The sequence below is a fragment of the Pelodiscus sinensis genome, chromosome 18 (assembly GCF_049634645.1).
Source record: "Pelodiscus sinensis isolate JC-2024 chromosome 18, ASM4963464v1, whole genome shotgun sequence".
NCBI lineage: Eukaryota > Metazoa > Chordata > Testudines > Trionychidae > Pelodiscus > Pelodiscus sinensis.
Window position 1 is genome coordinate 23,370,163 of NC_134728.1, and position 14,374 is coordinate 23,384,536.

The following is a 14,374-nucleotide window of genomic DNA, read 5'->3' on the forward strand; positions in this document are numbered from 1 at the left end:
GGGTAACAATGGCAGCTGCATTTTTCAGGAAGCTGCTACTTCCTGTGTAAAACAGAAAGAATATACGTTGTGGTTTCTTTTACCAAACATGGTACATTTGAAATCACAACTAACTTGACACCTGTTTTTAGAATCACGACGCACAGCAACTAATTCACACCCCAAAGTTTGTGATTGCAATTGGCCACTACAAATATGCAAGTAACAATATTAATACTTGAATTTCATCTAAGGATAAAATTCTCCTCAACACCTTCATTTCTTCTCCTACTACCTCTCACTTACAGATTCGAGGGGGAGGAGAAGTAATGCTTAGCAATAGTTTGCTTTCCTTTTGACACTAACACTAGACATAGCCTGATGAATCAAAGGGATTAGATTTTAACTTTTTTTTTAAAAGGATTCGTTTTAATTTTAAAATTATTCTGGTAAAAGCCATTCACTTTGCCCATTCCCTTTTTTCTTCAACGCACTCAGATGTATTTCCCTATAGGATTTTATTTATTTATTTATTTATTTTACCGCAACCTGTTAGCTGGTAGTCAAAGATAGTGATCTTTTGCTTCCTGTTGAAATCATAAATTAAAAGCACAATATCTATCAGCCATACAGAGTACAAACATTGGATGATAGTCTCTACGACTGAGTGAGGCCTGAATTTTTGGTACCTTTTGGTAAGTAGCATTTTTCTTTGGAATTGTTTTTATGCAGGTTAATTTCCTGAATTGTTAACACCCTGCTTTTGGTGGAAGAGTGGCTTATAGAGCAGCACTTAGGCAGCTTTCATTTCTTCTCTTTAACATAATAAATACAGAAACGTGTACTTTGTATTGCTCTATTTCTATACTTTCCCTGACTTTATTATGCAACATCTTAAACATGACATTAAACATAGGGTCCTGTGGCCACCACCTAGCTGTGGCATGGCCATTACCAATGCATTCTGCTGAGCTCTGGAGCCCTGCTTGTTTTCCACTATTTCCTTCCTTACTCTTCCCATCATTTGGTAATTAACTCGGACTTGCTGAGGTTCCTTCCCTCTGCCGTACCAATGTGTAACCCCACCCCAAGGACACTGCTTCTGTTCAAGTTTCTCACCTCTGCTCTCTTTCCAGATGGATCATCCCTGGTAAATGTTGATGGAATTTTGGTCTCGTCTCTGAACATATTGAGTCAGACCAAAGCCCATCTAGCCCTGTATTTTGTCTTCTGACAGTGGCCAATGCCAGGTGCCCCAGAGGGAATGAACAGAACAGATGATCTTCAAGTGATCCATCCTCTGTCACTCATTCCCAGCATCTGACAAAACATAGGCTAGGAACCACATTCCTGCCCATCCTGGCTAATAGCCATTGCTGGCCCTATCCTCCATGAATGGATCTAGTTCTTTTTTGAACCCTGTTATAGTCTTGTAATAGAAATGTAGCCGTGTTAGCCTAGTCTAGCTGAAACAAAAAACAGGAAGTGGGTCTGGCCCACAAAAGTTCATCACCTAATAAACCATCTCGTTAGTCTTTAAAGTGCTACATAGTCCTGTTTTTTGTTATAGTCTTGGCTTTTACAACATCCCTAGGCAAGGTGTTCCACAGGTTGACTGTATGTTGTGTGAAGAGGTACTTCCTTTTGTTTTAATCCTGCTACCTATTCATTTCATTTTGTGCCCCCTACTTCTTGTATTACGGGAAGAAGTAAACAACTCTTTTTTATCCATTTTCTCCACATCAGTCATGATTTTGTAGACCTCTGTCATATCCCCCCTTAGCCATCCTTTTTCCCCAGCTGAAATGGCCAGTCTTCTTAATCTCTCCTAATACAGCAGCCGTTCCATACCCCTAATAATTTTGTTGCATTTGTTGAACTTTTTCCAGTATCAAGGTATCTTTTCTGAGATGAGGGGACCACATCTGCACACAATGGTACAGAAATTACTCATGGATGTTCCGCTCTGGCCTGCCCACTTCTCTTTCTCTCTTTCTCTCTGTCTCTTTCTCTCTGGGAAATAGTCCCTGATGAGACTATCCTACTGGCTGGTGACATAGACGGTAAGGCAAGGTGGTGATTCAAGTAATTTGAAACTGGTCTGGACAAAACAAATAGGGAATAGACCATATGGAATAATCCTTCCCAGCCCATAGAGGGGATGGATGGGTTGGGACCTAATGGGGCATCTCCATCTCTAACTTCTCTGATTGTATGAGATGAGGAGATGAAGCCTGATTTAGAAAAATCTTTTTGTCAGCCTCCAGCTCCTGCCCCGTCAGAGCTGACAGGTGAGAGTTTGCAGCAGAAATAGCTTAGACACATGCTGTGTAGCGCCTGGGTGCTTGCATCAAAAATATCTCAGGGTGGAGGAGGTGGGGGCTGGCTCTGAGTAACAGAGACAAATTATATTCAGTTTCCTCTGCCTCCTTGGATCGTTGCTTCAAATGCAAAAATGAAATGACCACAGTTGGCATGCCCCAAACAGCCCATGGGTGAGCCTTGGGTTGCCAGCAGGCATTTCCGGACTATGACCCCCACTGCAAGCAGGAGACTGCAGCCTGCTGTCATTTTGGTGGCAATCCTTGGCAAGAACAGACCCTCCCCTAGGCATACGCGCACACAGCAATTGTGTAGGGCCCTGGGAGTCTCAAGGGGGGGGCAGTATTAGCTTTTCTACCATGGGGGGTAATATTTCTCCTTAGTGCCCCCCCCCCCGAAGCCCCGCTGGAATCGGCGCGAGTGAAGGGGGGGAGGTGGCTCTGTCTGTGCTGCGGACAAAGCTCCGTGGGATGGGGGGGGGGGTCGCAGCAGATGCAGCTCCTGGCTCACGGGTGGGGGCGGCTCTTGGGACTCCCCCCCCCCCCCGTCTGCCAGTCCCCGGGGCAGCGCCCCGCTCCCGTGCGCGTCCTTTGGGAACCTCCCTCTTGGACTGCCCCCCCCCCCGCCTGCCCCCGGACCCCCTGCCCGCCCCGGTCCCACCCCCGGCTGCCGCTCGCGGAGCCTCCGCCTCCCCCCGCCCACTGCCAGCCACGGGCCGTCGGGTCACCGAGCCACGAGCGGAGCCGGCCGGCGGCGGTGGCCGCGTTTCTGCGCCTGAGGCGGGGCACAGTGCGGGGAGCCGGGCCCGGAGCCCGCAGCGCCCGGAGCATCTCGCGGGGACCAAGGTAGCACCTGCCCGCCCGCGCAGCGCTCTGGGGATCCCCGCCTAGCCCCTCCTCCCGGGTTTTGGGGCGCCCCTCGACCTCCCCCTTAGGGACCCGGCCCCCTCACCTAGCCCCTCCTCCCGGGTTTTGGGGCGCCCTCGTCCTCCCCCTTAGGGACCCGGCCCCCTCACCTAGCCCCTGCTCCCGGGTTTTGGGGCGCCCTCGTCCTCCCCCTTAGGGACCCGGCACCCTCACCTAGCCCCTCCTCCCGGGTTTTGGGGCGCCCCTCGTCCTCCCCCTTAGGGACCCGGCCCCCTCACCTAGCCCCTCCTCCCGGGTTTTGGGGCGCCCTCGTCCTCCCCCTTAGGGACCCGGCCCCCTCACCTAGCCCCTGCTCCCGGGTTTTGGGGCGCCCCTCGTCCTCCCCCTTAGGGACCTGGCCCCCTCACCTAGCCCCTCCCCCAGAGTTTTGGGGCGCCCCTCGTCCTCCCCCTTAGGGACCCGGCACCCTCACCTAGCCCCTCCTCCCGGGTTTTGGGGCGCCCCTCGTCCTCCCCCTTACGGACCCGGCCCCCTCACCTAGCCCCTCCTCCCGGGTTTTGGGGCGCCCCTCGTCCTCCCCCTTAGGGACCCGGCCCCCTCACCTAGCCCCTCCTCCCGGGTTTTGGGGCGCCCCTCGTCCTCCCCCTTAGGGACCCGGCCCCCTCACCTAGCCCCTGCTCCCGGGTTTTGGGGCGCCCCTCGTCCTCCCCCTTAGGGACCTGGCCCCCTCACCTAGCCCCTCCCCCAGAGTTTTGGGGCGCCCCTCGTCCTCCCCCTTAGGGACCCGGCACCCTCACCTAGCCCCTCCTCCCGGGTTTTGGGGCGCCCTCGTCCTCCCCCTTAGGGACCCGGCCCCCTCACCTAGCCCCTCCCCCCGGGTTTTGGGGCGCCCCTCGTCCTCCCCCTTAGGGACCCGGCCCCCTCACCTAGCCCCTCCCCCCGGGTTTTGGGGCGCCCCTCGTCCTCCCCCTTAGGGACCCGGCCCCCTCACCTAGCCCCTCCTCCCAGGTTTTGGGGCGCCCCTCGTCCTCCCCCTTAGGGACCCGGCACCCTCACCTAGCCCCTCCTCCCGGGTTTTGGGGTGCCCCTCGTCCTCCCCCTTAGGGACCCGGTACCCTCACCTAGCCCCTCCCCCAGAGTTTTAGGGCGCCCCTCGTCCTTCCCCTTAGGGACTCGGCACCCTCACTTTGCCCCTCCCCCAGAGTTTTGGGGCACCCCTCGTCCTTCCCCTTAGGGACCCGGCCCCCTCACTTTGCCCCTCCCCCAGAATTTTGGGGCACCCCTCGTTCTCCCCCTTAGGGACCCGGCCCCCTCACTTTGCCCCTCCCCAGGATTTTGGGGAGTCCCCCAGCCCCTTCCGCATAGGGCTCTGGGGATCCCTTTGGGGACTCGGCCATCCCCACCTAAGCCCTCCCCCAGAATTCTGGGGAGCCCTTTATTCTTCCCCTCAGGGACTCTGGAGTCCCTACCCAACCCCTTCCGCATAGGGCTCTGGGGATCCCCACCTGATCCTGTTAGGGACTCAGGCATCCCCACTCCACCCCTCCCTCGGGGTTCTGGGATCTTCTCCTGTCCCCTCTTAAAGACTGAGGAACCACCCCTGCGTCCCCCTCAAAGTCCTGGACATCCCATCCTGCCCACTTAGGTCCCACAGCCCCAACTGCATCAGCTGTTCCCCTGTGGCAACAACCTCCTCTCTGCTTCTCCCAGAACCCTGTGCACTAACTGGTACCCATGCAGGAGGAGGAAGTCGTCTCGGTCTCTGACACCACCAATTTCAGCCTCAGCACGACTGTCTCCACCATGTGTCCAATTAACCGGACTTTCACTAACCGTTACCTGTCGGCTGTGTACCTCATCGTGTGCCTGCTGGGACTGCTGGCGAATGGGCTGGGCCTGTGGAATCTGTGTGCCGGGTCCCGGAGGAGCAGCTGGAGCACCCTCAGTGTGCTGGTGTGCAACCTGGGGGTGGCAGACCTACTCTATGTGATCACGTTGCCCTTCCTGGTGACCTATTATCTCCAGGGGGGCGTGTGGCTCTTTGGGAAAGGCTGCTGCAGGCTGACACGGGCCCTCTTCCACCTCAATCTCTATGCCAGCATTGGCTTCCTGACCTGCATCAGCGTCCACCGCTACCTGGGCATCGTGCACCCACTGAAGATGCTAGGTAGGTGCCAGACCCTGGGCCCCTCCTTACAGCTCAGTGCCTTGGTCTGGGGATGGGTCATCATCCAGGTATCTCCTGATTTTTTCTTCAGCAAAACAGATACCTCTGGTACACGGTGTCATGATACAACAGGTCATGAGAACCTGGACACCTATTTGCCCTACATCCTGGCTGTAACCATGACGGGCTTTGTCGTCCCCTTCCTCATAATCATTGGGTGCTACTGCCACGTGGTGGTGGTCCTCTGGAGGAATGAAAATGTGGACCCAAACCTCAAGAGGAGGAGCATCAAGCTGGTGGTGCTGGTGATGGTCCTGTTCTCTGTCTGCTTCCTCCCATACCATGTCTTCAGGAACCTTAATTTGCTGTCCCGAAGCTGGCAACTCCAGGGCTTCTGCACCCAGACCACAAAAAACATCTATGTCTTCTATCAGGTGACTCGGGGCCTGGCTAGCTTCAATAGTGCCCTGAACCCTCTACTGTACCTAATGACCAGCGAGGACTGTGTGTCACGTATAAGGACTCTTGGTCAAAGGGCTGGCCAGTCTCTGGGGTCTCTCTGGGCGAGGAGAGCCCAGCACCAATCACATCCAAAGAAAATGAGCGTGAGGCTCCATGAAGAATTTGAAGAGGTATCTGATGAACTCTGAATTGGTTGGCTGAGGAAATAAAAGCATAGTCTGAATAGCTAGAGGTAACTTACTGGTGTGTATTCCCTGCCCCCACCTGTCTGTTTTGCCTTTTTAGAGTGCAAGAACATTGGGGCAGGAGCTAGCCCAATGTGGGGGTTACTAAAAACTATTACTAAAAAAATGGGTACCAGCATTACAGGGCTTGGGCCAAGCTGTCAAGCCCATTTTTGTACCATATAAAATATTCACACGTGTGAATTATACACTGAAATGTTTGTAACTTTTCCCCCAAAACAGTAAAACATTGTTAAAGTTCAACTTTCATACTAGCCCATCAAGCTAACAACTCCCCTATGGCTGTGTCTAGACTGGCAAGTTTTTCCACAAAAGCAGCTGCTTTTGCACAAAAACTTGCCAGCTGTCTACACTGGCCGCTTGAATTTCTGCAAGAACACTGACGATCTCATGTAAGAAATTAGTGCTTCTTGCGGAAATACTGTGCTGCTCCCGTTCAGGCAAAAGTCCTTTTGCGCAAAAGCTTTTGCACAAAAGGGCCAGTGTAGACAGCTCAGATTTGTTTTGCGCAAAAAAGCCCCGATCGCAAAAAAAGCCCCGATCGTGAAAATGAAGCTTCAGCGGGCACAGCCGAGGGGAAGGGTACATGTCCCCCAGCTGGAGCAAGTCCAGGTCCAGCTGGAGCATCTGCCCCCTGCGCTCCCCAGTCAGAGTGAGGAATGCAGCAAATTGCACTTTTCCCTTGCTCTCTGATGAAGGGGAACAGCCAGTAATGTTCCCATACAAATCGTGGGGGGGTGGGGAGCTTCAGAGTCCCATCCCCCCCTTAAAGGGTCTCTGGGGCATGAGAGGCTTGGGGCTGAGGCAGTCCCGGATTAAGGAGGAGACAACCACAGTCACTCACTTTAACTGGTGATTCTTCCTTTTTTCTGTATGGTTCTCTGAGAAGCAATCCTATTCCAGGCACATCCTATTTTCCTGACACAACCAAACCCTGACCTTGCTTTAAATTATAAGAGGAAGCTGTACACCAAATTTGGTGGTCCTAGCTTTTCTGTTTAGGAGGAATTCCTGAATAGACAGAGAGATACATAGACTCACAGACAAGTTCTCTCAAATATATAGTAGATTTCAGCTATATTATGGGTTAAATAAGCTTTTGTGTGCTAGTCTGGGAACCTAACCACAATTTACAACATTTTTAATGGGAAAATGCATTCCAAATTCCAAACAGCCAACTTACAAACAAACTTTTGGAACACAACTTGTTTGTGTAAGTTGGGGCTTCCTGTATAGTGGAGCATGCTAAGGACACATTTCAAAATCTCTAGGCACGCAACTGCATTTTACAGTTACTCTTGTACACCTAGACCTAAAAGTACATATGCAGTTGCATGCCTAATTTGAGCATGTGTGTGATACCTAATTCAGGTATCATTCCTATTCGTTACCATAGGTATGATACCTAAAAACAATCCATTAAATGTGCAAGTGATGATTTGCAATAGCAATTGCCACCCGAGCTTGTGCTATCATCATAACTGCAACACAACATTTTTCTGGAAATGTTGACCTTATCATATTTGAAAATGTGGCAGAGATTAAAAAATTAAAGTAGACATACAAATTTGTATGCACAATAAGCATACATTTACATGCCCAAACTAGTGCACAATCTTAATAATTGTGGGTGTGTCTAAACTACATGGCTCCGTCGATGGAGCCATGTAGATTAGTCAGGACGGCAAAGGGAAATGAAGCGGCGATTTAAATAATCGCCGCTTCATTTAAATAAAAATGGCCGCCGCGCTGTGCCAATTAGCTGATTGTCAGCTCAGCGTGGTAGTCTAGACGGGGGTCTGCCGACCCCAAACGCTTTGTCAGCAGATCCTTTATGCCTCGTGAACGTGAACAAGGCATAAAGGATCTGCTGACAAAGTGTTCTGGGGTCGGCAGATCCCTGTCTAGACTACCACGCTAAGCCGACAATCAGCTGATCGGCACAGCGCGGTAGTCATTTTGATTTAAATGAAGCGGCAATTATTTAAATCGGCGCTTCATTTGCCTTTTTCATGAAAACGAATCTACATGGCTGCGTCGACGGAGCCACATAGTTTAGACGTACCCTGTATGTTTGTAAATTAGTCCCACATTTTGTTGGTACCATCCATCACATGCTTAAACTTGATAAAGACCTGTCCTGCTATTGCATGAATAGGTAGGCATTAAAAGTAACATGCTGCTGAGAGTAAGGCCTTGTCTACACAAACCCCTCCCTCTTCGATCTAGCGTATACAACTTCAGCTATGCAAATAGCATACCTGAAGTCGAGATTTATCACGTTATCTTCTGTACAGTAAGGCCAGTGGGGGCTGCTCTCCCATCAACTCTGGTGGAGTATCGGAGTCAATAGGAGAGCGCTCAGAAAACAATTTATCACATCTAAGCAGACACAATAAATCGATCGCTGCAGCATCAATCCACTGCATAGTGAAGACAAGCCCTTAGGAAGAGAAGACATAAGCTCACTGCAGTAAAATGCAAGCAGGAAAAGGCTGATGATCTGGTAGCAAAGATTGTACTTTCATTGTCTCCAAAGTGGATAGATTGTTATTGCTGGAACCAGGTGAACTGTGCATAGTGCAGAAGTTATAGCCACAAACTGGTATTTTATCATCTTCTTCCTCTGCCTTTTCTAGTTCAGACAGCTTGAATATTTCAGCAATTGTCAAAACATTAAATGACATTCAGCAGTAGGAGGGTTTTTTTTCTGATGGGAGCTGTAAACAATAACAATGATCCAGTTTTGTGCAGCTGCTGAAGTGTGATGCAACCTTTGCTATTTGAAAAAATGCCGGATTTTTATCACATTTAACTGCTGCAGGGTCCAGACCCTTGTTTGATATACACGAAAGGAACAATGGCTCTTTGCATATGGGGTTAATACATCATGTTAAAGAGCAAATAAATACTTAGTGCTTCCAATGAGTTGTTTGGTACCTTTAAAACTTACAGGAACAAAAGCCAGATGGCCAGAAGTGACAGGGTTCAGCTGTGGGCTTGGCACTGAATGCAGGAGCTGCTGCTTATCCAGCTACCTGGCAAGACCAAAAGTGGCAAGACTCCAGCATGGAAAGGGGGAGCAATGATACTCTTTCTGGTGGATGGACTAGGCACGATCCCAGAAGATGCTTAGCACTCTGGCCCTAATCCAGCAAAGCATTTAAGCACATGCTATATTTTAAGACTGTAAGCAGTCCCATTGAAGGCAAACATTATATTTGGATCTGTGAACTTGCAATGTCAGAGGCAAAGCCTAGGGGACCTGCCCTGGACTGGCCATTTGTCAGCTGCAGAGAGCAGAGATACACATTTTCATGGCACCACTGTACCTCACTAATGCTGATTTCACAGGTTCAGAATAAGGACTCAACAACGCCTTGGCCTAGAGCTCTCAGTTGGCATAACTCTCCAGCACAGCTTCAGATCCTAGATTCAAAGGCAATCCAGCTGGAAGGGACCCTCTGTGTCAACTTATCCAGACACTTGTATCAGCCAAAGAGGCCCCAGTGCTATCCTTTCCAGACACGTCTCATCTCGGCTTGAAGATGCATTCCAGAATAATGCTTGCTTTTGTGCAGCTGTGTCACCCCCAGCCACACTCTTGTTTTTTTTTTTTTTTTCCTGTCATCAATTTCCACACCCCAGCTGTCTCCCAGTTTGCAGCACTGCGTGGTAACAGGTTAATATTGGTAGATTGTGTTCTTCTGAGAAAGAGAGAGATGTGGAGGAGGTAACAGTGAACGTCTGCCCCCATCCCCTTGAAAAGCCTCGGAAAAGCCCCTGCATGTGATGCCCTTTTCCAGTAGCAGTGGCACGGAAACATTTTTAAAAGTGGGGGTGCTGGGCCCCCTTGCCCCTGTCTTCCCCACCCCCAGCTGAGACTGACAGCAAACCCCAGCACATGGGCCAGCAGACAGGACCCCAGGTGCTGGGTTCTTGGCTGCCATCTCATGCACCAGGACCTCAGCATGTGGGGCAGACAGCAGCGTCCCTGGTGCAGGGCTGGCAGACAAAAACCCAGTGAACGGGGTGGCAGCAGGGATCCCAGGAGCTAGGCTGGAAGTCTGAGGGTACTTCAGCACCTCGCCACACACACACCTCGGCTGTGTCTAGACTGGCTAGTTTTTCTGCAAAAGCAGCCGCTTTTCCGGAAAAACTTGCCAGCTGTCTACACTGGCCGTTTGAATTTCCGTAAAAGCACTGATGATCTCATGAAAGAAATCAGTGCTTTTTGCGGAAATACTATGCTGCTCCTGTTCGGGCAAAAGTCCTTTTGCGCAAAACTTTTGCGCAAAAGGGCCAGTGTAGACAGCTCAGATTTGTTTTCCGCAAAAAAGCCCCGATCGCGAAAATGGCGATCGGGGCTTTTTTGCGGAAAAGTGCGTTTAGATTGGCATGGACACTTTTCCGCCAAAAGTGCTTTTGCGGAAAAGCATCCGTGCCATCTAGATGCTCTGTTCCGAAAATTCTTTTAACGGAAAACTTTTCCGTTAAAAGCATTTCCGGAAAATCATGCCAATCTAGACGTAGCCCTCTAGTTCCTGCGCCTATAAGCAAAGCCCAGTGATAATTCCTCTGTCATTTTTAATGAATGATTAACTGGCCTGAGTTCAAAGTCATCATTTATAACACAATCTCCTCAGCTATGGAGACATGAAGCCCACTCACTCTCTGCCACTGGTTGTTATTGGGTTACTGGAAGAATGGGAAAGGTTTGACACACTCATATCGGATCGGTCATTAGCCTTTAGTGAACTTAGCATCCAAATTCCCTCTTGGGGTTTGGCAGGCCGTTCTCATAGGATTTGCATAGCGTTAGTTAGTGTTCTGAAATTGATTGTATTTGCAGGGCCACAGCGAGACTTCTCCATCCCACTTCGTTCCAGTGTGTGATCAACACCAATTCTCATGCACCATGTAAGTATCTTTACAATACAAGACCCTGATTTGCGCGTCTCAGAGCCCAGGTCAACTGACTTAGTCCCACTTGGGCTCGAGCCCAGTTCTGAAACCCTGCTGGGGGGAGGATCTCAGAGCCCAGGCTCCAGCCTGTGCCTGGAAGTCTACACTGGTACCTTTAGCCAAGCGGCTTGAGACCCAGGAGCCTGAATCAGCTGATCTGGGTTCTGAGACCTGCAGCTGCAGGATTTTCTTTGCAGTGAAGACATACACAAAAGACCTCCATAGACTTCAACGGTTTTTGGATCAAGTCCTTAAAAAGGGGTTAAGTGGCATATTGGGCCAAGTGCTGGCTTTGATCATGAGTCAATTTCACCCCCCCACAGTGTGTGATTCTGATGCGGCTCGTGCATATTTATGCAAGGGGGTTGAATTCACCACTGTGCAGAAGGCCCACATAGACCTATGGGACTTAAGTGGTGCACAGACCTTGTGCTGCACAAGGTGAATTTCACCCTGACACAAAATGCATTCTCCTTACCCAGCCACTGTCTATTATAATGCGTAGACAAACAATGGAGAGCAAAATGAAACAAAAGATGGAGAAAAAGAATCGGAGACTAAAAGGAAGAGTTGGTAACAAAACCAGGAAAAATCCAGGAAATTCAAAGCAACCATGTTTGCTGAGTCCTGCTCTTACTGTTTCAACCCCTTTAAAGAGCATTACAGATATGAGTGTGTCCGGCTTACCGCTGCCTTTCTTGGGATATATCATGTTCTGCCACTCGTGAGTTAATCTTTTGTGAGTTTGTTTCTTCTGAACTGCATAAGAAAGTTCCCTCTCTGCATATAAGCAAATACTCTCTGGTGACTATACACATGCAATAAAGGGCAGCCTTTGACCCAACCACTCTGCATTGCTAATGTTTGTTGCTGAGTAAACAAGCAGTAAAACCTATTGGAAAGCCTGTACCCTTTCTCCAGAACTCGTTAGTGAGAAGACAAAGTGCAGGGTTAGAACATAAGAACGGCCATATTGTGTTAGACTAAAGGTCCATCTAGCCCAGTATCCTGTCTTCCAATACCAGATGCCCCAAAGGGAATGAACGGAACAGATACCCTGATAAAATCCTGGTCTTCACAACATCCTCTGGCAAGGAGTTCCACAGGTTGACTGTGCGCTGCATGAAGAAAAACTTCTATCAGTTTCATTTGGTGACCCTTAGTTCTTGTGTTATGGGAACAAGTAAATAACTTTTCCTTATTTACTTACTTATTTCTAAGTGCAATAGTTCAGGGGTAGCCAAAAGTAGTGGCCCCCTGAGCCACATATAACAACTGTCTGATATTCACGAGCTGGGGATCAGGGCTTCAGTCCCACTCCTGCTGAAGTCCTGAGCCCTGGCAAACAGAACTGTCCTCTCCATAGGACGGTTTGGGGTGGCAACCTCAGGCTCTGTGCTTTGGGGGCTCTGCGACGGCCACCACAACAATCCTATAGATGGGACCTGCAGGCCAGAGGGTGGCCTGGGGGATTACCTGAGGGGCCTGGCATGGGGCAGCAGCAGGAGGCAGCCTCTCCCACTCACCGTGGCAGCAGGAGCTGGGGTAAGCCAAGTGGCTCAGCAGCCTGCTCCACTCCCCTGCCCATCTCCCAGCACTGGCCACAGCCCCCTCCACCACTCCCCTGAGTGATACAGAGCTTGGGAGAGCAGAGGGGAGGAGGCTGAATCACTCCACTTGTTATAGCCATGGTGAGTGTGGGGGGCCCAACTCCTGCTGTTGCCCCATAACAGGCCCCCAGTCTGGTGGATGGAGAATGGAGGGGCTGAGGGGCTTGAATTTGGAATGAATCTACATTGACCCAAGTCCCTTTTGCTGAAGGTGCCTTTTAATTCTTGCAGTTTCCCTTTATGTAACCTCACCGGTGGTCATGAAGGGAGACTGCTTTGCGGGCAGCAATGAAGGATCTGTTTTACAGAAGTGCTGAGAACTGTAACTCCAGTCACAGCTAAGGGGAGCAAGGGACAATTGGACTTTCTGGAAATCAGGCCCTGATTGTGGATTTCGACTGACTTGTCCACAGCGAGTTCATGTACATTAGTTCACGCGCAGCATGGCAGCCGTGCTAATGGCATGCACACAGGACAGCGTGGGCCTCTTTCAATTCACACTGTTGCATACAGGTTGGGATCCTGTGGCCCTTGCAGGGTGTACTCTGGGATGCCTCGCGCTGAGCATTGTGGGATGCCTGTGGAATTCTGTGACATGGGGTCCAATTCCAAAAAACGCCATGACCATCTCTGTTCCTGTTTCCTCTCTTTCTGGACGGACTGATGTCAGTGTCGTCAGTGAGGCATGTGTCCCCAAGAACGTGTTTCACAGATGCTTGTCTCCACACGGTGAGGAGATCTGGGGTCTCTGCATGGTCCAGACAGCTGTTCCAGACATGCTGGAAGGCATCCGGAGAACATTGCAGCAGTGCTGATATAATCTCACCAAAGAGCAAAGGGGCAAACTATGACCCACACCAGTTTCACATTGGACTAACTTGATTGAGTGTGCATTAGCCCCCCTGTATAGACAAGGCCTAATGTACATATGTAGGGACAAAACCATCTTCCTCTTCCTTTATTGAGAGTTTCACTGGAAACAGGAGCAGACCTGGAATTCCATGGCCGTACTTTCCTGGCTCATTTAAATAAACATTTTTTAATTTATGATTTGTTGCAAGTGTAATTTAAAGTCATTGCATCTGATCAAAAATTGGAAACTGACAGGCTATTAAAGCCAGTCATGCAAAATTAACGTGTCTGCACACATATGCACACACACATGCACAATATGTTCCTCTTGAAATGAAAACTATCTTTAAAAGAAAACTCGGCCCCAAAGCTCCAGTGCTTTGGTTGGCATGCAAAACAACTGACCAGAATCAAATATCACTAATTTCAGAATACTAGCAACTGACTAAAAATACACGACTCAAACAAATGTGGGGTTTTTGTGCAAACAACACACATTTTAAAATACAGATAGAAGGGTGGCTATGGCAACACAAAGTCCTCTAAAGCAGCGGTTCCCAACTGCCGGTCCGCGGCCCAGCACCGCTGGCTGCTGAGCTGCAGCACACTGCAGGCCCCGCCCATGTGGGCGGGGCTGAGGCAGAGTGGGGCAGCCCGCAGCCTTGCGGGCAAGCAGATGGGGGAGTGGAGGAGGCTGTGCGGACAGTGTCCTCCGGGCTGTTGGCAGAGGTGGAGATTGTAGCCGTGGGCTAGATGCTGGATTTCACCAGCACTTCCAGGAGGGGCGTACGCAGGACTTCGAGCAGAGGCGGGGTGCGGCTGTCCAGCCATTGCTCGCCCCATGCCCTCTGTCTGGCTCGGCCGTGGCCTCAGGCGTGTTAGCAGCAGCGCGTGTTGCCATGGGGA

At 50.4% G+C, this 14,374-nt stretch overlaps 1 protein-coding gene across 5 annotated transcripts; it reads left to right on the forward strand.

The window, feature by feature from the left end:
* The first annotated feature begins 474 nt into the window (after positions 1-474).
* LOC102453094 (P2Y purinoceptor 1-like) lies at positions 475-14,069 on the forward strand. 5 transcript variants are annotated; one of them, XR_012896543.1, is made up of 4 exons: positions 2,951-3,146; positions 4,878-6,028; positions 10,894-10,961; positions 12,032-14,066. XR_012896543.1 is itself a non-coding variant. In XM_075901258.1 (3 exons), the coding sequence occupies exon 2, from the start codon at positions 4,902-4,904 to the stop codon at positions 5,982-5,984; it is 1,083 nt and encodes a 360-aa protein (XP_075757373.1). In that variant the 5' UTR covers positions 475-674; positions 4,878-4,901; the 3' UTR covers positions 5,985-6,028; positions 10,894-14,069. The 5 variants fall into 5 exon arrangements, 2 of the variants coding, with proteins under 2 accessions (XP_075757373.1, XP_075757372.1); XR_012896544.1 differs by having other exon boundaries at positions 12,848-14,060; XR_012896545.1 differs by having other exon boundaries at positions 13,287-14,057.
* The last annotated feature ends 305 nt before the right edge of the window (positions 14,070-14,374 follow it).